This window comes from Pinus tabuliformis, chromosome 6 (assembly GCF_031772625.1).
Source record: "Pinus tabuliformis cultivar Carrire ecotype Pingquan chromosome 6, CPIR1, whole genome shotgun sequence".
Taxonomy (NCBI): domain Eukaryota; kingdom Viridiplantae; phylum Streptophyta; class Pinopsida; order Pinales; family Pinaceae; genus Pinus; species Pinus tabuliformis.
In genome coordinates this window covers 1,395,832,803-1,395,859,994 of record NC_142292.1, presented here as the reverse complement: position 1 = coordinate 1,395,859,994, position 27,192 = coordinate 1,395,832,803, and the positions used below count along the sequence as shown (strand labels likewise).

General features: G+C 34.8%; 2 protein-coding genes across 2 annotated transcripts; both read right to left on the bottom strand.

Annotated features, from left to right (window-relative positions):
- Window positions 1-467: 467 nt before the first annotated feature.
- On the bottom strand, window positions 468-1,852 carry LOC149263859 (aspartic proteinase nepenthesin-1-like). The gene is made up of 2 exons (XM_089391371.1): window positions 1,276-1,852; window positions 468-1,141 (listed from the first exon to the last, which is right to left on the bottom strand). The coding sequence occupies exons 1-2, from the start codon at window positions 1,850-1,852 to the stop codon at window positions 468-470; spliced, it is 1,251 nt and encodes a 416-aa protein (XP_089247497.1).
- Window positions 1,853-8,159: 6,307 nt separating this feature from the next.
- Window positions 8,160-25,240, bottom strand: LOC149263858 (aspartic proteinase nepenthesin-2-like). The gene is made up of 4 exons (XM_089391367.1): window positions 24,817-25,240; window positions 24,511-24,639; window positions 8,756-8,841; window positions 8,160-8,609 (listed from the first exon to the last, which is right to left on the bottom strand). Exons 1-4 carry the CDS (start codon window positions 25,238-25,240, stop codon window positions 8,160-8,162), a joined length of 1,089 nt encoding a protein of 362 aa, XP_089247493.1.
- Window positions 25,241-27,192: the final 1,952 nt, after the last annotated feature.

Here is a 27,192-nt window from a genome sequence, read left to right as displayed (position 1 = left end):
TTTTGTAATAATTTTTATTATTTTAATATATTCTAATTTTAAATTTTATTTAATTAAATAAAATTATAAATTATATAAATTAATTTAAAATAATTAAATAATTTTATCTCCATAGGTTTTGGATACACTGTAATGAGTGTTTTAAAAAAAAAAAAGTAATAATCACTGTGTAACGTGGCATAATCCATTCGTTCGAAATAATATAAATATCACTCCATTCGTTCTCAATAATATAAATAATATAATTAACCTGATCAAAATATAGTCTCACCAAATTTAAAAAACACTTTATAAAAACTCCACGATAAACCAGCTTCCTTATTTATTAAGATAAGATGCAACAGTATGCTTCTCTTATTATTAAGATACGATGCAACATATACTGTTGCATCCCATTCTTACAACAATAATAGAAAAAGTACAAACCCTGGGAGGAAAGCACCCTATCCTAGAACCACATTTTTCTCTTACACTGTTTCACAATTTGCGGGCGCGAAGGACAGCAAGCGCCTTTCGTTATCATAGAGTACTTCGAAGTTCTGCTGCTGAAGATTACCAATTATTGTTTGGTCTGGGTTCGCTTGGAAGGCAGCGCAGATTGCGCCCTTCCCATCAGAGACTAAGTAGTTCTCTGTTGGCACTTTCCAATCTGCTCCCTCGAAGTGGAATGTTACAGCCGGAGCAGTTATATTTGAAGTGTGAGATGGTTCTTCAAAACAGATGTCCAGTCCTATGCGACTCTTTTTCTTCGGGAGATTAATCGCTGAGGTCAGTGCTGTTTTCACAGGACCAAATGCCGTGATTTGCAGCATTGTGACCGTGGTTCCAGAGTCTATGAGAACTCCACCGCGGCCATCGTCTGTCAAATCGAATGCACTAGAAGGGATTTTCAATAATTTACCGCCAATGCTGATTCCCTTCAAACTAAGATAATAGAAAGCTGGTACAATATCCTGCAGAATAAGAGGAGTCGTTCCGGGCCTCTTGGATTTCAACCTAGCAGAGTCCCCTATTAACAAGGGACTGGTTTTGGAAGAAGAATCACCCAGAGAAACCAGACAGTAAGAAAACTTATTAGCCCCAGATGGGCCAAGCTGTGAGATTAGGGATTGGGGACCTCGGCCGAACGCTATTATCCCATCTGCGCCACCGTAGTTAGTTCCCGTATTGTCATTCGAGCAACCAAACGCGATACGGCGAAGTTTTTTAGAAGAAAGGGCCAACGTCTCGTACGCAAGGATCCCTTTTGTGGTGGAATTGTCACCGTACTCGTACGTGTACGGCAACGGTTCCGTGCATCGCACGTATTAATCGGAAGATCCGTGCACAGACTGTTTGTGCACGGAAGACTACCGTGAGTGGAAGACTTGGAGGGATCGTAGATTGGATCTGTCTGGTTATAGCATTTAGTGCAGGGCTTGCACTGCGTCCATATCAGGTCACTGCCCGTGTCCAGGATTCCAAGAAAGCGACGGGCTGGCGTGCCAATCTTCGCCGCCAACAGAAATTCTCCTTCTCCCGGACTTACTGGAGCCGTCGCATTGAACTTCTTGCCACCAAGAGACGTCAGAAAGTTCAGTTGTCTTGCTTGACCGCGTTCGATTGCTCGTTGCAACCGCTCGGTGAATGTAATATCACCCGGACTTAATGGAGAGAGTGCCGAATCTCTGTGCACAAGATCGACTCTAAATCCAACATGGCGTTTGTGAGGCAGTCTGACACCAGCCACTTCAGGTGCTGATAAATCGGCCACATTCCTGCATTGCATCAAACGGAGCACTGAGAGCAACAATGTCAAAGTAAAAAGCAGGTATTTGTAGACACCAGCAGATCTAGCCAATTGTCCAACCATATCTCCTGGTCACCCAACTAAAAATTCCGGAAAGGAAATTATGAGGCTAGGAAGAAGAATCCCTAACTAACATGAAGGTGCAGGCAAAATGATATTGAAAGCCAGGGAATGTTGCAGATGCTGAGAAAATAATAGCGTAGGTGTAAAAGAAAATCCAATTTAACAGGAAACAAAGGACTTGATCTATTGGATGTCTTATCTAATTCCGCGAATGAAAAATAAGAATACACTGCCCGAAGAAAATAGATGAGTTTGCGTTAGATTGTTCTCCGACAGCAGCTACCAAAATGACCGCCAATACCTGGGTTATACTAAAACTCCCTCCACGGGAGAGAAAAGGAAAAGGCTTTGATCAATTAGGTCTTCCTATGTCAAAATATATATGAGAATGTCTTCTATATATAATAAATTAAATTCGGAGAGACGGCTCTTAATTCGCAGCAGCCTACAACTGGTGTAGGCAACCGGTCAAAGTAGTATTCTGATAATTAATTAGTAACCTATTTAAATTGAGCGACGCTGCACCTAGACTCACCAATAGAACAATTTGTAGAAACCCAATCCCCTTATTCACCGTACGGATAAGCTAAATATATACTCAGAAATTCTTGCTCGTAAAATATGGTATGGGCATGTAACCGTAATTCCTAAACTTTTAGACTACGATCATTGATGTAATACATTGGACTACATTTAATTAAACCCTTTAGACGACAATTCAGAACTTGTATGTAATGTATGTTGATTGAACATAAACGAAAACCTTATAAATTCATAATTCTATATATTACATTCTTCACAGAAGAGTAGTCCTGCTTCTTTTTCTTACTACGTGGTCGTAGTCGTCTTTTTTTTCTTGTGTTTTTGATTGGTGATTACTGTATTCACGAGTAAGCAGATTCACTATGGTTTTGATTGGTGAATCCTATATTCATGAATAAGCATATTCACTATTCAGTATTACTATTGGTTTAAGATAGAGTGTTTAGAAAATTGAATTTTAATATTTCAATAACGCAATTTATTTTAACAATAAAAACTCTACTAATTAAACTAATCTTTAAAGCTCTCTAAAAAGTTTTCCAATATATAAAATGTTAGTTATTTTAATATTAATTATAGTAAACTAATGTTATGATATATTATTAATATTATTAAATACGAAATAACTTTACATTTTAGGAGATGGGATTGTTAAATTTTGTTTGTCTAATAGTTAATTTTTTTTTAAAGATTATACTAAGCTTGATTTATGGCTTGAGAAATAGTGACTGATTTAGGAGTATTTAGCCATCAAAATCACTTGGGGGTTGCTTTTCACATAAGCCATACCAGTGGATAACTTGGATGGATTTTTTCTCACAGAATTTTAAACCTATAATCTTCACATCACAAAATAACTTAACAATACACCCAATACTTTATATTCTAATCCCCTAAACTATTATAAATTATGATATATTAAATACTCATAACAATTAAGTTGTTATATTTCTTAGAATTTAAATTTTATATAAATTAAATAAATAAAAATTTAAATTAAAAAAATCAATCTATCTCTTACATTAATAAATTTAAGTTTAAAATCAATTCAATTTAATTTTAAATATGCAGATATTCCTAGGTTATGTTATTTATGTAAATATCTAAAGTGATTATTGCAAAATTGTTAAATGATATGGGGGATTTTAAAATTAGCATTTAATTTTGTTTTATTTAATTATTGTTAGGACGAGGAAGAATGATTTTATAATAAAAACGATTTTGTTGGTATGTTTTTCAATTTTTATTTAATTTTTACATTTTTGAAAATAAAAGAGATTTGAGAATATTTTTGAGTAATTTTAGAATTAAAAATAATATTCTATTTTATTTATTTATTTGATATTGTTTTTCGAAATAAGTTTTGGGGGAGGTTTGAAGAAATCACGGCTCCTCCTAAAGTGACGATTGGGGGAGGGTTGAAGAAATCATGATTCCTCCTAAAGTGATGATTGCTGTAATTTGTCTCTATGAGACTGCCACACTACCAAGCTTAATACCAACGAAGGGTGATCTGAAGATATTAAATGTAATATTTTATATGTCATGTCTAATACTCCCGACTGGTCCATCGTATCACAAAGTGTTTGTTGTTTGGGCTTGGGTCCGACCGTCAATTGCGGGGAACGCCGATAGTTATGCCACCAAGCTAAATGCACAATTTAAAGGAGTTTATCCATATTTGTAAGGTTGTTTCCACGTATTAGTTAGGCTAGAGAACCTCTTTTAGGAATCACGCCTGCCTGCTTAACTTAGTCTATGTTTGGAAACTGCTAAGGTATTGACGGATTTGCTGCCATGCTTATATAAAAGACCATTTATGTCAGAAGAAGATAGAGAGACCTGGTGGTATAGTTCAAAAGCATTGCACGCAACAAACCTTGACCTAGAAGCAGGTCGGGACCTCACCTTGAGCAACAGGGAGGATCTGAGAAGTTGCAAAAGACCCGATTATCCAAATTGGTTGTTTGGATAGGCATTTTTGCATGATTTTTCACCAAGTTTTCAGTGTTCTATCTATTTCTGAAGATGGGCTCTCCATTCTTCTTCCATCTTCCAACTTAGAGGTATAAGGATTGTAAAGAATGTTGCTTGTACTTTTATCTCTTTTATGCCACTTAATAAATGAAGGCCTCCCCACTATTAAGAAGGTCCCATAGACGTAGTCTGTAATTAAATCATTGTGTCACGGTTTTCATGTTCTTCTATTTATTTCCGCATTGTTTATTTAATTCGGATGCATCTGTAAGTAAAAGATCTTGGATCATTCACATTAATCATTGAGCCATGACAAGCCCAATGGGACCAACTCCCACCCTGATCGGGGAGAATGTAATGTATGTTGACTCAACATAAATGAAATCTTTTAACTTCATACTTTTATATATTACATTAATCACAGAACAATTGTTGTTCTACTTTTTCTTCCTATGTGGTCGTTTTCTTTTCTCTTTTTTCTTACATGGTTTCCTTACTCCGAAGATTGGTGATTGTATTACATTATTCACAGAAGAGTGTCTCTTCTTATTTTTCTTCCTATGTGGTTTTTTTCTTAATGTGTTTCTTTATTGAGAAGATTGGTGATTAGTGACTATTATATTCACCTAATAAAAAGATTCACTACCATTGGCTGAACCTTGGAGCTTGATTCCAAGAATGTAGACAAAACTGAACCATGACCTCTGAATAGCGTAAAGTACTTCAATGCCAAAGAATCAACGAATTAAATTAACCTTCAATACTGCATAAAAAGATCTTTAATATATGAAATGCTAGTTATTTTAATATTAATTATAATACATTAATATTATTATTAAATACAAAATAATTAAATTGTATTTCACATTTAAGAGTAACCCTCAAATATACCTAAAAGATCTTTAATATATGAATGCTAATTATTTTAATATTAATTATAATACATTAATATTATTATTAAATACAAAATAATTAAATGGTATTTCACATTTAAGTATGGGAGGGAGAGTGTGTTAAATTTTATATTGGAAAATTAAGGGACTCATCAAAATCACTCCGAATCGCATTGAGACTTGATGACTCCAGGGCTTTAACATAATTAGATTTTCACACAAACCAATAACTTTCATATCAAAGGTAATTTAATAGTACCCCACATCACACTATATATATTTCTTGGCGTTTAAATTTCAAAATATATTATATGAATTAAAAAAAAAATAAAAAATTATCTGTTCGCGTAATAAATTTATGCTACAAATAATTTTAATTTAATTTTAATTTTAAGTATGTAAATATTCTTAAGTTATATTATTGACGTAAATATTTAAAGTGATTATTACAAAATTGTTAAACAATACATTAAATTTTAAAATTAGCATTTAATTCTGTTTTATTTAATTATGTTTGAGATGAGAATTAAATGATTCTATGATAAAAAGTTTTTTTAGGTTATTTTATTAAGTTTTTATATAATTTCAAAATTTTGAAAAAGAGAAAATTATTTTAAAACTAATTTTAAACAATTTTAGAATTACAAATAATAACTTTTATATTATTATTATTATTATTAAAATAATTTTTTATTGAAAACTAGCTTTTAATAAGTTATTATATAAAATTAAGTTAACTTAGTTAATACGAAGTAATATAAATTTAGTTATAGAGATTCAATGCTTAATAGAAAATGGATTACAATCCCGTCATTTGACAAAGCGTCATCTACCATATTGAGCTCCTGGTGTAGGTGGGTAAAAAAAATGGTGTGGAATAATTCCTTCATCATTTGTATCTTCTGCATCGAGTGACCAATGAGAGGATAAGCGAAAGAAGTATAGCCACTTTAGAGGAATCTCGCTCAGATTTAGCCATCTAGCACACAACAAGATAAGCCACAAGGAAATAATCTCAATGCTATTGTTACTTCCAAATCCCCATTCCAACTGAGGTTGAAAAAAAATTTACCCGACATGGTAGTGTCTATGATACATATTCGTAGTTGTTTTTTATTTTCTTGTTTCAAAATGAAGTTCATGATTTATTTGATTTTATGGATGTGAGGTTATTTGGATAATAAATGGTATGAGAAGAAAAATAAATTAAAATTTTTGGGTGATATTTCATAGTATTTGAACACTATTTTTTTTTAATAGATTCATCATTATCGGTTAAAATATAATTTTTAATATTTATTTATTAATTTTAATTATATAATATTTAAAATAAATTCATTATAAAGTTATTTTATTCTAGAAAAATACCATTTATAAAAAAAATGATAATTTTATTTATTTTCTAAAAATAAGATAAATAGAATGTACACAAAACAAAATATAAGCAATTTTATATAAGAGTAAATTTTAGTTCAGCTTCTTATATCACTTTTAATCAAATATTTATTTTAAACTTCAAATCTATCAAATATATAAAAAATCAAATTTTATAATATTTATTTTTTAAATTTATCTATCATTCACTTTCATATTATTTGCTAATTTTCAATATTAAATAAATAAAATAATTACACATAACAAAAATTATCAGGGTATGTATTCAATAAATTCATTTAAGATAAACTTAAACCCTTTTTAATGTACATAAGTATTTATGCAATTATTTGTACTTTCTTTAATGAGATTATTCCATTCAATTTTTTAATGCAACGCTCTGGTTAAGAAATTTCTCCAAATTGCATTATAAAACATATTTATCTAGTTTGTAACTATTTTTCATTGTTTTATTTTATTATAAATTTTAAAATTTTATTTAATTAAATAAAATTATAATTTATATAATATTTATTAAAATATTATATATGAATAGTATGTATATATGGTTGTATTTATAGTTATTAAATTTGATTTGATATTAAAAAAATTAATTATCTAAAATTGAATACTATAAATTTTAGAAATATACACATTTAACCAAGATTGATTATACACATTATAATTATTTAAATATGTATTTTAACCAAGAAACTAATCAATCTGGCCATTGAGATTGTTATAAATTATATAATATAATATTTAATAAAAAATAAATATCTATATAAATTTTATATTAAAAAAACATACTAATTTCACATTATCATGCATTTTAATAAAATGAAATTGTTGATGATCAACCAAGCAAAACCAAATTCTTTTTATTCAACTTAAACAAATATACGCCACACACATATTTGCAAATTATTAATTTATAAATTAAAAATATAACATCAATATTATGTTTGACAAATGTTCGTGCTCTGCGAAACCTATTCTGTAGATTATGGTATATGTCATAAACCCTAACTTATTTATACATCGTAAGGTAATATATATATTACTAACTGATTAAAGCTTAGCCATATAAATCATAACCCATACGTTTAATATATATCAGTACGAATTTCATTGAAAACTTGCCGTCTTATTTACTCTCCAAAATTTCAATGCTATCCGCACTGTTCTTCCGGTACCGAACTTCGAATCAGCGAATTATTCGAGGAACCACAACCAAATTTTTTTCTGTTTTATTCAGCTAGTACGACTTATTAAAAATAAATTTAACATCATTAAAAATATTAAAAACTTAAAAACTATTTAAAATTCTCAAAATCCTAAAATTTGAAAATATATCTTAAATCTTCAAAAAATTCTACTAAATTTTATCTTGATCTTACCCAAATTTCCAAACTAATTTTTAAATTTTTTAAACCGCGTAATTAAAAAAACTAAACATATCTAAAATCCAATCCATACCATGGGAGAAAAGCACCCTAGCCTAGAAACATCTTTCTGTCTTACAAGCTATCACAAACCGTAGGCGCGAAGGACAGCAAGTTCTTTTCATTATCATACAGTATTTGGAAGTTCTGTTGTTGGAAATTACCAATTATTGATTGCCATCCCCCACTTTTCATGGCAAGGCAGATTGCGCCACTCCCATCAGGGACTAAGTAGTTCTCTGTTGGCAAATCCCAATCTGCTCCATCGAAGTGGAATGTCAGATCCGGACCATTTACAGTTGAAGAGCGAGACGGTAGTTCAAAACAGAGGTCCAGTCCCGAGGGACTATTGGTCTTCGGGAGACTAATCGTTGAGATCAGTGCGTTACTCACAGCCTCATATCCAACATCTTTTAGGTATGTGACAGTGGTTGCAGAGTCTATGATAACTCCACCATAGCCATCGGGTGCAGGATCGAAAGTACCATCAGGGATATCCAACCATTTACCGTCAATGTTGATTCCCTTCAACAAAATATAATAGAGACTTGGTTTCTCAGAGATCTAAAAAAGACGAGTCGAACCGAACTTAGCAGAGTTGCCTATAAACAAAGGACTGGTTTTGGAAGCAGAATCATTAAGAGAAACCAGACAGTAAGAAAACCTATTACCCCCCCCCCGGCCGGCCAAGCTGTGAGATGAGGGATAGAGAGACAAAGAACAGAGGGGCACAACTCTTGAACGCAAAACACAAACACTGAACACAAAACATCCATTCATAGATTAACAGGTATATATACAAGCTGGAGAAGTTTCTGGAGATCAATTCAGGTGGTGGCTTCCTGAAAAAGCTTGCCTAATTTCAACAAATTCTAGAATCAGCATTTAAATCGCTATTGAACATTGGTAGCGGGTAGTTGGGATTACTTAGTTTCTTCCAACACTCCCTCTTAATTCCAACTACATACAATAAACAAGACACTATACTCTTAATTGTCATGCCTTCTCGTCTAAGTCTCAGCTAGGCTTATAACATAATTTGGATTTTCTACAATGCACAACTTATTTCTACACATTTCAAATTTAGCCTTTCCAAGAGGCTTGGTGAATATGTGAGCCACATTTTCAATTGTATTACAATATGATAAGTCAATTTCTTTTGATTGCAATTTTTCTCTTACAAAATGATGTTGTGTCTCAATGTGTTTTGTGCTTGCATGATATATAGGATTGTTTGCCAATTTAATAGTGCTTTGATTATCACATCTGATTTCTATAGGTGCTTGTTGTGTTTCTCCAACATCTTCAAGTATCCTCCTAAGCCATATTACTTCACAGGTTGCACTGCAGAATGCTTTATACTCAGCTTCAATGGATGACAATGAAACAGTTTTGGTTGTTTCTTACTGCTCCATGATATTGGTCCTGAACCAATATTGAACACGTATCCAGTAGTAGATTTCCTATCATCTAGATTTCCAACCCACTCAGAATCAGAATAACCTGCCAATTCAACATCAAATTCATCAATATACATAATAGCAAAATTAAATGTTCCTTTCAGATATTGAAGGACTTTCTTTGCTGCTTTCCAGTGGCTTTCACAAGGCTTAGCCATGAACTGACTAAGTATGCTGACAGAATATGCTATATCTGGCCTAGTAGTGGTGAGATAGTTCAGACTTCCTACCAGTTGACGGTACATAGTTCCATTCACCTCTTTAGTTCCATCATCACTGCACAATTTGACATTCTGTTCTAAAGGAGTAGATGTTGCCTTGCATTCAATCATATTGAATCTTTTAAGGATTTCCCTTGTATAATTGCTTTGTGTGAGTAGTGTCTTACCAGGTTCCCTCCAAACTTCAAAACCTAAACAATAATGCAATTCACCAAGATCCTTTATCTCAAATACATGTGACAACTGATTTTTAATTTCTTCAATCAACTTGCATGCATTTCCTGTTATGATTAGATCATCAACATATACAGATATTAAAGCAATATTCTTGTCTTCATCTTCCTTGATGTATAAGTTAGGATCATTCTTGCTTCTCATAAAACCTTTCTCATAAAAGAAAGAATCAATTTTCACATACCATGATATTGGTGCTTGTTTCAAGCCATATAAAGCTTTCTTTAACCTGCAAACCAAATGCTCATGTCCCTGTTTTACAAACCCTTTAGGCTAAACTAAATAAACTTCTTCTTTTAACTCACCATTCAAAAATGCTAATTTGACATCTAACTGATGCATCTTCCAATTATATTTTGTAGCTAATGCAATCATGATTCTAATTGTGTTCAACTTAGCTACAAGTGCAAAAGTATCTTCATAATCAATTCCCACCTTTTGTGAATATCCTTTTGCAACCAATGTAGCTTTATCTTTATCAATACTTCCATCAGCATTAAATTTAGATTTATAAAGCCATTTGCATCCTATGGGAACTTTGTTTTTAGGCAATTCTGTTAATTCCCATGTGTCATTCTTCATTATAGAGTTATATTCTTCATTCATTGCATTTCTCCATTCTTCATATTCTTTAGCTTCATCATAGCTTGAAGGTTCTACAACATTCATAACCTGAGACATTAATGCATAATCCTTATACTTTACAGGTACCTGACTTTGACATTATGACCTTCTTGGAGTTTTACTGCTTTCATCTTTCTTTTTTCTTTGCGGAGTCTCCTCTCCTCTCTTTGGAGTGTCTTGACTGCTTGATGCTACTTGTTCTTGATCTTGTACCTATTCCTTTGATTGTTCATGTTCTTTTTCAATACTTGTGTATAATTTTACATAATCATCAATAACATGCCATACACTAGTATTATTTATTTTATCACCTTCATTTGTATTCTCATGAAACACCACATCCTTACTTGCAAGCAGTCTATGAGTATTGGGATCAAACAACTTGTATGCTTTCTAATTATCACAGTAACCAATAAATATGAACTTAATTGACTTTGAATCAAGTTTTCTTCTCATCATGACAAATATGTTGCTTGATAATTATATGAATGAATCCACCAAACTTGATGGAGAAAATTATGTGAATTGGAAATTCAAGTTAATGACTATTTTAGAAGGAAATAATTTGTGGTCCATTGTAAGTGGGGATGAGCCCAAACCCACTATTGCAGGTTCTATTCCAAATTGGGAGAGAAGGGAGACAAAAGCAAAGGTATTGCTGTGTATGTCCGTAAAGGACAACATTATTCCTCACTTCAGAGATTGCAAGACATCAAAAGAAACATGGGATACACTTAAGGGTTTGTATGAAACAACAAATACAAACCAAATCTTGTTTTTGAAGACTAAGCTTTTACCTCTAAAAATGGAATCAAATGAAAGTATAAGCAATTTTATATCTCATGTCAAATATTTAAGTGATAAGTTAGGAGATATTGGTGAAAAGGTGTCTAATACTGACTTAGTCACCATCATATTAAATGGCTTACTGCAAGATTATCAAATTTTTGTTTCAAGTCTTGAAGTTAGAGAGAAACCACCTTCATTTGATGAATTGACAGGAATTATTCCACAAGAGGAGGAGAGGATGAAGAGCTTTAATTTGGGCTCTAGTAGTTCAGATTTGGCATTGGTGGCCAAGGGAAAATATCCATACAGAAGCAAGCCATGGGACAAGAACAAAGGAGGCAAGTTTCAAGCAATAAATTTGCCATAATGAAAAAAAAAACTTTATCCAATCACCAAAATGCAATTTTTTTTTCTTTTTTTCTTTTTTTATCAGAACAATATTCCTTTACTCAATAATAACAACTCTCTTCCTTCTTTTTTTTTTCTTAGGAACAATTGAGTACTTCTTGAATCACATTAATTAGCACAAATCTTACAAAAAATTGTGGCAAATCACAGCTCTCTCAGTTTATCCAGCATATTGAATTAATTCCTGTAATTTTGCAAAGACAATGGAAAGGAGAAACTTGGTACCATTCCACGCATACAAGTAATATTGTCGAAACTACAACTTTATCAGTATTGGACTTATAGGGTAAATAGTATCACATGGCAGCTTCATCAGCAGATTATCCTTCAACTTTAGCAGAGAGTTTAGCAGAGAAGCATTCATAGGCTTCTCGGCCTCCTTATGCACACAGCCTTCCACCTCTGTTTGTGGATGGCACTTGTACGTTAAGATGTACACCTCACGAACTTCGGGAGAGTCCAACAAACACAAGAAGCTTTCAGCATCTTCCCCTGAAAATTACCACTTCCGAACCCCTGCATTCAAAACAAGTCTGGCTGCAGGCACTCGTACATTACAATATTTATTTCTTGCTCAAATATTTGCATAGTAGTCAACGACAAAAAAAACAAGAACAAGAAATCCCTCAAAAGAATCCACAGAAGGCCTTACTAAAAATGAAACATTTAGCGAATAAACAACTCACATCGCACAGTATGCAGCTCACTGCTCTTCTGCAACACACAACAACATCTCACCTCCTTATACACACCACCGAGCCTCACACAATGCTCAACCTGACACCCACTCTGATACCATGATAGAGATCAGAGGCGCACAGCTCTTGAACACAACACACAAACACTGAACAACAAACATAATTCCATTCTGTTGTGGCCACCAACAACCCCCCTCCTTATTTAGTATTAGCAATAACACTAAGTAAGTGGGTACCCTCAGTAAAAAATTCAAAAAATTCAAATAAGGCTTATGTATTCTACTCCTTAAGAAAACATCGCATTGCAAAAAGACTGACAGGGCACTTCCTTATGATTAAAAATGATAAACTGCGAAAGTGCGACGCGAATTTCATCGCATCGCATGTATTAAGAAACACTCATATTGAAATAACCTTAAAAAAATTGCCGATGGCCGATATACGATATCGCATATCACACTATCGCGTAAGAAAACACATAACCATTTAACGATTATAACAATCTTACGATAGCATGATACTGCGATCTGTGATCTTGTGATCGTGCGATACAACGATTTGCGATTCTGCAATAAGCGCGATTAGGCAACCCTGCGATAACACATCTTAATGAAAAATGCGATACTACGATGATGCGATCTGCGATGCGAATCGCAGAAACTGTCCATCGCAGATTTTCCTTGGCTCAAAATTCAAGAAAAGTTGTCCATAAATCACAAATTGGATACGTGCTTTAATGAAAATTAATGAATGATACGCCAAGTGTTAATGAAAGACAATTTTGTGTTTTTCAAAGAGTAAGTTCACGTCAGGTGGCATGTTTTTGTACATCCATAGAGCTTAGAGCTTTCTTGTCGATTTTTATTATCATTACTCTCTCCTCATGTGTGAACTGCAGGAATGAAAAATAGAAGCAACATGAAGCAATGTGCAGGAAGTAATAAAGGAAAAGGGTAAAGCTCCTAATGCTTAGAAACAGAGAAGAGATGCCCTCATGAACGGATATCGCATGCAAAAAAGCCGCAAATTCCAGAGCGCTGCTGAGCTATCCATTATAGATCTTTTAGTTAGAGCCATGGTTGAATGGGTAGTTGAACAATGCTGATATCAACAGGTGATTTAACGCTCAAGGTCAGAAGCTCATGAAAGCAGTATGCTTACAAAATTTTGAAGCTTATACCCGGTGAAGGAAAAGGCGCTAAAGGCGAAAAGAGCACCAGAAAGGCACGGATCAAAGAACGGAGGCAGTTTCCGATGCGCATCGCTAAGAAAATTGCTCAAAAAGCAAAGTCCCTAACTGCTCAGTCACTCGTAAGCCCGGAAAAATCAAGAAAGAAAAGGCAGAAGCAATTCGAGGATTAATCGAGTGGAACTTGGATTATTACTGGGCATACACAGTAAATCCACATAGCCAGAGGATGATTCTCAAGTATATCTTCTATTTTGCTGAAAATATGGTGCCAGCTCTTACCATTTCTATTTTCTTAGCTCAACCAAAAGCGGAAGACAGTCGGCTGACTCTACCCAGGAAAATATTGAACGCTCGCAACATTAAGGATAAAATGTAGAAGTAGTTAGATATTAGATTTAATTTTTAGAAATAGTTTTGCTTAGAAAAAGGGCGGTCATTTAAACTGTATTCTGAATCTGTGTAATTAAGTTATTGAGTTAGTAGTATTTAAACCCTTCTCATGCATTTAGAGAAGGGTCCAGAAATTTATCAAAAACGTGTCCTTAGAACATGCACTTTTGCACCCTAAGAGGAGGTTTTGGTGAATGAATGGATCGAGATTTGTTGATGTTTGCATTTGATATGTGCTACTGATGTTGCACTTTTGTACTCTTAGTAGACGTTAGAGCAAGGAGAGATAAATCATTGTTGCTTGAAGCTTATGAGTAGGACCAGTCATAAATGGTACTTTTATCTCTTGACCATTCCTGCTTATATGTTAAAGTGATATACAGTTTTTAGTTGTTTATATATTATTGCATGAATGCCTGAGTTATCATTTGGCACTTTTGTACGGTGGTAGCTATTTATTTATGTTTAATGTATGAATAGCTCATTATGCGATATGCTGTTCACAAATGTTTCGTCTAACTTTTTATGCGAAGTGGTTCATCTTAATTGATTTCCTTTCTTATAATTGCTGAATGATCTTTATTACCAGTTGTTATTTGAAATCTCTTTAGATCGCATAATAGAAGAATTAAATCCCCGGTTAGCATAGATTTAGACGTGTTGTTTATTAGATTACAATAGCATAGAATTAGATTAAAGTTTGAATTAGAATAGCTTAGATAGGAACTGTTAGATCAGCAACATCCAATTCTACACACACACACATATAGATTGGGAAACTGGTCCCATTATCCTCAATCAGACCCGCTATATCAAACGGATAAGGAGCTGCCAACCAAGGTCCGGACAGGGCGGGTATCCCCCTTGTTGTCGACCCGATTTTCGGGGCTTCGACATATTTTGCGCTAGAAGGAGGGCCTGCACTATGAATGGCAAGTAAATCCAAATCTGAATACCATTCTGAGAGTAAATCGACCTCATCATCTCCCTGACTTCCCCATTACATTTATATCGAGAGTCAGAAGTCGCTCGAGTATCAACCGCTGCTACACAATCTGATATTTCAAAACAATCTACCGTTGAAAATCCTGAAGTCAAATCCCTAATTCACAAACTTCAGCGATTTTCCATTTCTCCTAAGAGGTCTGATAAATCTCAAGGTAGCGTGACTTCGCAGTACAACCCTGCTCATCCCCTGACCAGGCTAAAGAGTGAAAAGTTTGGCGTCCAGCCAACCGAATTACCTCTTCCCACCAAGAAAAGAGCGAGGAAATAACTGCAAGAGTCTAACAATGAGACTCTTTCGTCAGCATCGTCCATCTCAACTACTTCACCACGAAGTCAACCATCCACACCTCCACTCCAGATCATTGTCCATCCGTCCACTGGAACCCCCACAACCCCTCTTCAATCATCTACAATCGTAGTATCCTCATCCTCCCAGCCATAGGGATCATTTTCTGCACTTTCCTCTGTTAGCAGTTCAACAATGGCCCAGTCTCCATGGAATAACCCTGGGGCAGTCTTAATGCCTGCACCCTTGAGTCAAATACCGGCCCATCCTGAGAAATGGCTGCCTAAATTCAATCCTGAGGCAGGCATGCTAGCAGAAGAGCACATAAACAACTTTATTCTTTCCATTAATCTCAATGGAGTTACTAATGAAGATGTTGTTCTTCGGCTTTTTCCCTATACATTGCAAGGAACAGCCGGGTCATGGTACTTTTCATTACCCTCTGGATCCATCACAAGTTGGGACATCTTCTAGGACCAATTCCTAACCAAGTTCGGTGATGACAGGTCGACGTCAACATTAATCAATGACCTATCCAATCTCAAAGCCAAAGTTAGAGAGCCTATCAAGGATTTCAATTTACGGTTCAACAAAATTTTCAACAAAATTCCTACTGCTTCCCAACGCAACGAAGAAGTATGATGTGAATGGTATATTACTGCTCTGCCATCAAACATAGCAGTCTTCGTGGAGAAGGAAAATAAAATAACCTTAGCTGATAACATGAAAGAGGCGATGACAGTAGAGAAACGAATAATAGCCCTTGAAAGAGATCCGCGACAGAGGAACATAAGTCCAAAAAAGTCACCTTCAAGGAAGACTCCAAGAAGAAACAAGCAAAAGATCCTTTTGATTTGGAAGGATTGCAGAAAGTTCTAAAGACCATGTCCAATGAGATGGTCGACATAAAAAAGCATGTAGAGGAAACTTCTTCGAAAAAGCCCTACAGAGCTTTTAAAAGAGGTCCTTCAACGGATGTAAAGCCACCCAGTGCCATTTCCAATGCTGAATCCGAGGAAGAGGAAGAGGAAATTGCCACTGAAGAGTAGACCGTTGACGAAGAAGTTGTGGAATTACAAGGAATGTGGGATTTCATCCTCCCAAAAGAAGAAGATCAAGAAGTATTTCCAGTTAGCACACGAAGCAAAAATCAGCTTGATCCTCCCCAAACTACCCCTAAGCCGAAGAGAACAAGCTCTGCAACAAAAGATAAAGTCACAACAAAGAAAACGACATCTAAAGCGACTCAAACTAGCCCAGTCCAAGCAGATGAAACAACTCCATCTAAAACACTGATATCGTCGGATGAAATGGAGTACAATATTATTGATGACATGAAGAATACTAGGGTTATTATCAATCTTTACGAAATGAGCAAGTTGAAACATCAACAGAAGATAATGATGAAAGAATTATATGCCGTGCCAATTGCACCTTTGCCTGTCGCTGTACTTTCTCAAGCTTCCCATAACATTGGAAGACCTCCAACTACCACGATCAATAAGATTGATCCAAATGACATCGCCTTAATTGGAGGAAGATCAAGATCTCACACTCCCTCGTTTCTCCTTACTTATGAAATATTCAATAAAAATGTGCACAATTATTTGGTAGATTCCAGTGCTTCATCGAATATTTTACCCAAATCTATATGTGTCAAGTTAAATGTTCAACCACAGAAATCCGCAGTGCGCATAGTTCAGCTAGATCAATCTCAAGTCGAAGTGATCGGCGAACTAAATCAAGTAACCATAATATTGTCATCCAACCCGAAGGTATGTCAGGTTATTGACATTCTAGTTGCTGATATCCCAGAATTCTATGGCTTAATTCTTAGCAGGGATTGGTCAGAAAAACTCCATGGATACTTCACAACCGACTGGTCGCACATGTGGCTGCCCTACAACGGTAAACCAAATGAAATAAAAGTTGAACGAGAGCTACACCAGAAGTACATAGTAACGGAGTTAGAGGGAGAAAATGAACCGGTAGCGTATAAAAGAAGCATCATTGGCAGTTACTCGGTAGATTCTTTCCTCGGAAATTTCAATGCTCATGCATCACCCTATTTAGAACACTCTGTTATGTCCCAAGTCATAAATTTTTCTCGAACTGATAGTTCAAAATGTATCAATTTTTTAGATAAACCTGTAAATAAATCTTTGTTTTCGAAATTATTTTTTGATGGTTCTAGATCTAACGAAGGTGCAGGAGCAGGATGCGTTCTGATTAGTCCAGAAGGAGATAAGATCATGCTCACATGCAGACTCGAATTCGATTGCACAAACAATACAACAGAATACAAAGCTTTGGTTCAAGGCCTGTACAAAGCAATCGGGTTAGACGTCAAGTATCTTCAAGTTTTTGGAGACTCTAAGATTGTGGTTAAACAGGTACGTAACAATATACATTGTTTATCAGGTCATTTAAAACACTATCAATCCTTAGTACAAGATCTGACTGAGCATTTCGTAGCGTTTAATATGTCTTCAATCCCCAGACTCCAAAACGCAATTGCAGACCTTTTGGCTAACGTAGCTTCTAAGCTTATTTCGTCCGAAGAGTTTAGCCCTGATAGATTCTCAATAGAATTAATCTTTAGACCATCCATTCCTGACAACATCACAAATTAGAGAGTATTCAATGACGATCCTAATATTGTAAATTTCCTCACATCTGAAGGATCCTACTCGAATCAAATAATTGACGAAGACCAGCACGATCGACAACTGCAACAAAATAGCACTAATAATGTTATACCTAAGTCAGTGGTCAAGTTAGAAGACTTGTACGATTTGAAAGATCGGTTTAAGAGGTCTACCAATTCAAAACTCCAATGTTCAACCTTGAACTACGAACTAGTAAACCTAGGGACCGATGTTAAGCCACAAAACATTAATCTAGGCCTTGGCCTAGCCGCTGAAAAGAAACTACCGTATATTCGTCTTTTGAGACAATATAAAAATGTTTTTTCCTGGAATTATGATGAGCTGAAAACATACGACACTTCTATCATCCAGTATACTATTCCCATGATCGATAACGAAAAACTTGTCCAACAAAAGCTGAGAAAAATCCACCCCAATTTAGAAAATTAGATAAAAACTGAGCTCAATAACTTATTGAAAGCCAGAATAATCTTTCCTGTCAGACATTCCAAATGGGTCTCCAATATGGTCCCCGTTAGAAAGAAAAATGGAGATATTAGGATTTGCATTGACTTTCGGAACCTTAACAAAGCCTGTCAAAACAACAATTTTCCTTTACCTCCTATGGAGTAGATACTCTAGGGAGTGGCGGGCTTAGAATTAATGTCTTTCTTGGATGGATTTTCAGGATACAATCAAGTTTTGGTACATCCTGATGATGAGTTGAAAACAACATTCAGAACTAAATGGGGCACATACGCATATCACAAGATGCCATTTGGTTTGATTAATGCTGGTGCCACATTTCAGAGAGCCATGGACATCGCATTGAAAGGTTTAGTCAATAAATTTGTAGTAATTTATTTGGATGATATAACAGTGTACTCGAAGAAGCGAAGTGACCATCTCAAAGACCTGAAACAAATCTTCGAACGATGTTTAAGGTATGGAATTTAACTTAACCCAAAGAAATATTTTTTCGCACTAAGTGAAGGGAAAATTCTAGGATTCATAGTGTCAAAATCTGGTATTCACATTGATCCCGACATAATCAAAGAAATTTCTGAAATATCCCTACCTCATCATAAAAAAGTCATGCAATATTTCCTTGGTCAAATCAATTTTGTAAAGAGATTCATTCCAGATTTTTGACGAATCGTGTCTCCTTTGCAAACCATGATGAACATGAAGCATTCAACCTGATCAAGCAAGCTATTATTAATGCTCCATCTTTAGCAACCCCGAATTTTTCAGAGCCTTTTATTTTATACACATTTGCCTCAGATAAGTCATATGCTGCGATTCAAACTCAAGCAAATCAAGAAAAAGCGGAAGCTCCAATTGCATTTTTTAGCTCAAATTTACACGGTGCTGAACTAAATTATTCAGACGTAGAGAAACATGCTTATTCTGTTTTCAAAGTGGTCAAATACTTCAGACCCTTCTTACTGAAAACCCATACAAAGATCATAGTACCGTTTCGAGTGGTAAGGAATCTTCCAGTACAGAAATATGTGGGTGAGAAAAGGGCCAATTGGGTTACTGCCTTACAGGAATATGACCTTGAGATCATACCAACAAACATTCTAAGAGGTCAAGGCTTCTGCAAAATGCTGGCCGGAGCATCGCAAATTTCTGAAATTCCATATGAAGAGGTACAAATGTGTGAGGTAAGCCTAAACAATGCAGAATCATTATATGCTGATTTCATTTATTATCTTAAGAACGGGTATGCTCCTTCACACCTTTACCATACTAAGAAAAGAGCCCTAAGGTTGAAAGCTAAGGAATATCAGCTCATAAATGATATTCTTTTTAGAAAAAATTATGATTATGTTCTTCTTAGGTGTCTTGAGAAAGCTGAAGCTGAAAAAATTTTGCAGGAACTCCACGATGGGCCAGCAGGTGGACACTACACTGGAGATGCTACTGCACATAAAATCTTACACGCAGGATATTACTGGCCCACGCTATTCAAAGACTCGCACAGTTACATGAGAAGATGTCAAGTCTGCCAAACTACTGCTAGAAGACAAAAGAAGCCGTCCCTGCCACTACAGCCAGTAAACATCGAGCAACCTTTCAGTCAGTGGGGTTTGGACATAATAGGTGAGATCGTTCCTCACTCTTCTAAGCAACATAGATACATCCTCACGGCAATAGATTATTTTACTAAATGGGTAGAAGCAGTTCCACTCAAGACAGCTAATTCTGAAAATATCATTGAGTTCATAGAGCACCAGGTTTGGATTGCCATCCGCTTTAATGTTTTATAATGCATCATACTTTTCTGGAAATGCAATTACTGAATTTGCACTTAAAAGAGGATTGAAACTTAAATATTCGGCCAATTACCATCCGCAAGGTAATGGGTCAGTTGAGTCAACAAATAAAAACCTAATCAGGATTATTAAAAGAAAAGTTGACCAAAATCAAAAGAATTGGCACAAGGCTTTGATAAATACTTTATGGGCAGATAGGATAACGCAAAAATTTTCTATCGGCAGTTCTCCCTTTAATTTAGTTTATGGGAAAGAAGTGGTTCTTCCGACTCACTTAGCCATTCCTTCTTTGTCTTTAGTATAATACATTGATGAAGTACCTGCTTCCTCCTTACAGGTAAGACAAATGGAAATAATTAAATTAGAAGAACAACGAGAACAAGCTAAGAAAACACATGGTCATCATCAAGCACTAGTAAAATCCTCTTTTGATTCAAACATAATTACCAGAAAATATTTTTAGATGGGAGATTTAGTTTTAAAGTGGGACAAGGCTCATGAAGAAAAGGGAAAACATACAAAATTTCAAAGGATGTGGCTTGGTCCTTTTTAGATTGTTCAAGTAGTAGGTCCATCAACATTTATGTTACAGGATTTAGCATGAAAGAGGGATCCTTTGCCTGTTAATGGACAAACTCTCAAGAAATATTTTCCATAGAAGATATTCTTCTATTTTTGTAGAATAGTTTTTCTTTTTCATAATAAAACCCGTTGTGAATGGTTACATTAGGCATTTATGGGAAAAGACACCAATTCTCTTTCAGATTTTGAACTTTTCACTTGTATAAATAGAAAATCTTTTTGAAAACTGATATTTATTATTGACAGATCTAATTAAAAACTTTAACCTAGATATGATACTAGTTTCAACTTCAAAGAATTTGATGAAAGCAACCTTTAGTGAATAAATTGTTTTATCTCAGTACAATGAAAGGTATCAATAATAAAATAAAGATTCTCTATAGAACAACTGTTTCCAAAAAATCTATTATTATCGTCCAAAGCTATCTTAAGGAAACAATGACTTCCTCCCTGCTAAGGAAAATCGTATCTTTCAAAGGAATAATCCAAGAATACACTATATCTTGAAGAATGAGAGGTCTTATCACGAGACGGCTTATCATTATCAGAGATATTATAACTTGCTGACTTTGCCAATACTGTCTACCACAATTGGGCAATGACTCAAGATTGTTGCAATCAAAAGACAAGGGGTCTCATCACGAGCCAACTTGTTCAACAAAGTTATAAATCAAGTGAATGACTGTGTCATAATTTGGCTACCAAATCAAGACATTGTTCTTTAAGAATAAAAAAGAAAATCAAAGCAATAAGTGTGGATATGGATTTTTCTTTGAAAGTTGTAGGTCACCTTAAGTAGGATATAGGATCATTGCTGGGTAACAGGTAACTTTGTAGAGGCTATAAATGCCTGCTGGTAGCAGAGGCTCTACCTACGACAAATGAGCATATTTAAAACCGGTTTACAGAGGAGACTTTATTTTATCTTTACAAGACCAAGTAATGGCTGATGTAAATACAAGGACTAGCCTGAGGTAGCAAATAATTAGAGTAAAAAGAGGTTGAAACAAAATATCATTGACAGTTTAGAGCACAATGTACTCTATCTTTCCATAACAAAGTTTAATTTTCTGAAAAATTTACTGTTTTAGAAGTTTGAAAAATTCAATACAAAACAGAGATAACTAGTTCTTCCAAGTGAATCGCCAATTGTTGTGGCCACCAACAACCCCCCTGCTTATTTAGTATTAGCAATAACACTAAGTAAGTGGGGACCCTTAGTAAAAAATTCAAAAAATTCAAATAAGGCTTATGTATTCTACTCCTTAAGGAAACATCGCATTGCGCAAAGACTGATAGGGCACTTCCTTATGATTAAAAATGATAAACTGAGAAAGTACGATGCGAATTTCATCGCATTGCATGTATTAAGAAACACACATATGGGAATAACCTTAAAAAAATCGCCGATGGCTGATATGCGATATCGCATATCACACTATCGCGTAAAAAAACACATAACCATTTAACGATTATAACAATATTGCAATAGCATGATACTGCGATCTGCGATCTTGCGATCGCGCGATACAGTGATCTGGGATTCTGCGATAAGCATAATCAGGCAACCCTTCGATAACACATCTTAATGAAAAATGCGATACTGCGATGATGCGATGCGAATCACAGAAACTGTCCATCGCAGATTTTCCCTGGCTCAACATTCAAGAAAGGCTGTCCATAAATCAAAAATTTGATACGCGCTTTAATGAAAATTAATGAATGATACGCCAAGTGTTAATGAAAGAAAACTTGTGTTTTTCGAAGAGTCAGTTCACGTCAAGTGGCATGTTTTTGTACATCCATAGAGCTTAGAGCTTTTTTGTCGATTTTTATTATCATTACTCTCTCCTCATGTGTGAACCGCAGGAATGAAAAATAGAAACAATATGAAGCAATGTGTAGGAAGTAATAAAGGAAAAGGGTAAAGCTCCAAATGCTCAGAAACAGAGAAGAGATGCCCTCATGAATGGATATCGCATGCAACAGAGCCGCAAATTCCAGAGCGCTACTGAGCTATCCATTACAGATCTTTTAGTTAGAGCCATGGTTGAATGAGTAGTTGAACAATGTTGATATCAACAGGTGATTTAACGCTCAAGGTTAGAAGCTCATGAAAGTAGTACGTTTACAAAATTGTGAAGCTTATACCCGGTGAAGGAAAAGGCGCTAAAGGCGAAAAATGCACCAGAAAGGCACAGATCAAAGAACGGAGGCAGTTTCCGATGCGCGATGAGTGGCTAGTGCTAATCGCGCATCGCTAAGAAAATTGCTCAAAAAGCAAAGTCCCTAACTGCTCAGTCACTCGTAAGCCCGGAAAACTCAAGAAAGCAAAGGCAGAAGCAATTCGAGGATTAACCGAGTGGAACTTGGATTATTACTGGGCATACACAGTAAATCCACATAGCCAAAGGATGATTCTCAAGTATACCTTCTATTTTGCTGAAAATATGGTGCCAACTCTTACCATTTTGGTCTTCTTAGCTCAACCAAAAGCGGAAGACAGTCAGCCGACTCTACCCAGGAAAATATTGAATGCTCGCAACATTAAGGAGCAAATGCAGAAGTAGTTAGATATTAGATTTAATTTTTAGAAATAGTTTTTCTTAGAAAAAGGGCGGTCATTTAAACCATATCCTGAATTTGTGTAATTAAGTTATTTATTTAGTAGTATTTAAACCCTTGTCATGCATTTAGAGAAGGGTCCAGAAATTTATCAAAAACTTGTCCTCAGAACATGCACTTTTGCACCCTCAGAGGAGGTTTTGGTGAATGAATGGATCAATATTTGTTGATGTTTGCATTTGATATCTGCTACTCATGTTGCACTTTTGTACTCTTAGTAGACGTTAGAGCAAGGAGAGATAAATCATTGTTGGTTGAATCTTATGAGTAGGACCAGTCATAAATGGTACTTTTATCTCTTAACCATTTCTGCTTATATGTTAAAGTGATATACACTTTTTAATTGTTTATATATTATTGCATGAATGCTTGAGTTATCATTCAGCACTTTTGTACGGTGGTAGCTATTTATTTATGTTTAATGTATGAATAGCTCATTATGCAATATGATGTTCACAACTGTTTCGTCTAACTTTTTATGCGAAGTGGTTCATCTTAATTGATTTCCTTTCTTATAATCGTTGAATGATCTTTATTACCATTTGTTATTTGAAATATCTTTAGATCGCATAATAGAAGAATTGCATCCTGGGTTAGCATAGATTTAGATGTGTTGTTTATTAGATTACAATAGCATAGAATTAGATTAAAGTTTGAATTAGAATAGCTTAGATAGGAACTGTTAGATCAGCAACAACCAATTCTACAAACACACAGCCATAGATTGGGAAACTGGTCCCATTATCCCCAGTCGGACCTGCTATACCAAACGGATAAGGAGCTGCCAACCAAGGTCTGGACCAGGCGGGTATCCCCCTTGTTGTCGACCCGATTTTCGGAGCTTCAAGACATTCATAGATTAACAGGTATATATACAAGCAGGAGAAGTTTCAACAAATTCTAGAATCAACATTTAAATCGTTGTTGAACATTGGTAGTGGGTAGTTGGAATTACTTAGTTTCTTCCAACATACAATACCTCGGACGAACCCTATTAATCCATCTGCTCCATTGAAGGTACTTCCGTGACTCAAATTCGAGCAACCAGACAGAATATCGGGAAGTTGTTGAGAAGAAAGACCTAACGTATTGTACGAAAGGATACCACCTGCTATCGATTGGTCAGCGTACAAGTACGTTTAGCTACAAAGGTCAGGACAGGTGCAACTATGCGACTGTAAATATTGGCACAGAGGGCTTGGCCAGTGAACCATAAGGTAAGTCGAAGAGTTGGAAGGATCAAAGAATTGATCTGACTGGTTGAAGCATAGTAAGCAGGGCTTGCACTGCATCCATATCAGGTCACTGCCCGTGTCCATTATTGCAAGAAAGGGTATGGATGGCATGCCAATGGTCGCTGCCAAGTAATATTCTCCACCTCCTGGCCTTACTGGAGCCTGCGCATCGAACTGCCCTTCACCAACAGATGTCAACAATCTCCATTGTCTTGCTCGATTGTGTTTTATTGCTCGTTTCAAGCGCTCAGTAGACGTAATATTACCTGGATATAATGGAGAGAGAGGTGAATCTCTGTGCACAAGATCGACTCTAAATCCAACAACGCGTTTGTGAGGTACTCTGACACCAGCAACTTCAGATGCTGATAAATTGGCTACATGCCTGCATTGCATCAAACGAAACACTGAAAGCAACAACGTCAAAGTAATAACCACGCATTTGCTAGCACCAGCAGAACTAGCTAATTGCATAGCCATATATATATATATATATATATATATATATATATATATATATATATATATATATATATATATATATATATATATATATATATATATATATATATATATATATATTGTTAAGCTCCATTAAATTTTTCCCAACTGCTGCCTATAATTACAGAAGTGAATTGCAGGGCTCCATTTCCTTAATTTATGGAAACTAATTGTAGTAGCTTCCTTAAATTATGGAAATCAACTGCCGTTAATTAATTTATTGTTGGGAGCTTCTGAAGTGGTCCATTACTCCATCAAGAGTTCTCTACCATGATCTGTGGAACACCTGACACATAGCCAACAGAAGCTTGATGGAAGATTGGCTATATATTTCTCTGTTTGGTCCCCAAGCTTGCATCTCAATCCCCTTCAGTTTTACACCATCAAGTTGAGAGAGTAGAGCTTGGAAGTGCCTTCCAGATTATCTGTGTTCTTTTATTTTTCTTCTTGCATGAGGATCCCACTATTGTTTGTTGTGTTCCAATGCACTGTTGTTTGTTGTGTTCTAATAAACTGTTGTTTTTTGCATTGAGGAGTGTGCCTACGCATTGGAAGCGTGGAGCATTACTTCGCATGGTTTTGGTTCCCCGTAAGAACGTATGAAGGTCAACGTTTGTGGAGAAAGCAGCAAGAAAACATAAGAGCTGGACTGAGTTGTTGCGCGTGGGTTTTGTGGAAAATAACAGAAGAGACTCCCTCAAAGCTTAGCAGAAAGTTTGTTTTCTGAAGTGTATTTAGCATCAATGGCTGGAGGTAAATATTCTTGGGCATCCAGTTTTATGATTCTTTACAGTAAGTAATTTTAATGCCACATATAAAAAATTGTTGTTCATAGATATCATTTGTTATTAGAGGATTACAATGATATGCATAACCATTTATAAAACGCGTATATGCTGCTTCTTTATGACAAATAATTATTCTGCAGTAAAGAATCATTGTTTCTCAAACATTTTAAAGTTTTATTTTTCAATTCTTTTAACGCATTTTAGTGGAATCGTTAAGATTTGTATTTGTGCTTTCATATGGTATAGGAGCATTAATTTATCTCTACCTTGGTGTGTTCTTCTTACCAAATCATGTTTTTATGAGAACAAAAATTACAGTCCATGCTCAGAAATCTAAGACCATAGAATTGTTGGAATTTTTTTGTGATGATTTTTAATATTATGGTTAGTTACAGTGTGTAGTCCTCGACAGTAAGGTTGGGGATAAATTAATGCATATTTTAATTCTCACCTTGGTTTTCTTGGTCTCTATGAAGTTTCTGTGGACTAAGAACAATAAGTTTCCCCAAAAATTATCGACTATTTTAAAAAATGTTTTATATGGTTTTTTTATTAAAAGGAATTTAAGGTTTATTTATTTTGAGAGGAATTCTTGCCATCATTTGGAGTAATATTGATATTTATCGCAGTTTTTACTCATAGTTTTCTTGTATGAAGTTTATTTAAAATGTCATTTTGACTTATTTCATTTTACTAAACATTTTTTTACTCTTGTTAAAGAAATGTTTATAATTTTATAAGAAATTTTTTTAAGAGTTTCATTAGTGCGGTAATTCTTTTCGCTTTCCATATATATATTTTTTAATTGCTTCATATTAAACTGTGTATATGCCATTTCACGTAGCATGAAATGTGAAGTACTGTGTACATTTTTGTTTATGCAATTTATAATGAATAATGTCTAGTGATCCATATAATTTTAATTAATTAGAGAATCGCCACAGCATCTTTAATTAAATAAAATTATATATTATTATTGGTTAGGGTCACATAAATATTATTTAGACATTAAATTGTAATTAATTATACTAAATATAATAAATTTTATCCCACAGGAATTTTTATTATATTTATGTAATTAATTATGATAAAATTTCATAACTTACCCACAAGAATTATGAATTAATAGTTTTATCA

Coding starts and splice junctions, on each gene's coding strand:
- LOC149263859 (XM_089391371.1), bottom strand. CDS start 1,852: ATGGTTGGACAATTGGCTAGATCTGCTGGTGTCTACAAATACCTGCTT. Junction 1,142..1,275: donor ACGGAACCGTTGCCGTACAC/GTACGAGTACGG, acceptor ACGGTGGCGCAG/ATGGGATAATAGCGTTCGGC.
- LOC149263858 (XM_089391367.1), bottom strand. CDS start 25,240: ATGCAATTAGCTAGTTCTGCTGGTGCTAGCAAATGCGTGGTTATTACT. Junction 24,640..24,816: donor TGACCTGATATGGATGCAGT/GCAAGCCCTGCT, acceptor AATCGATAGCAG/GTGGTATCCTTTCGTACAAT. Junction 8,842..24,510: donor ATTAATAGGGTTCGTCCGAG/GTATTGTATGTT, acceptor TTTTGTGTTCAG/TGTTTGTGTTTTGCGTTCAA.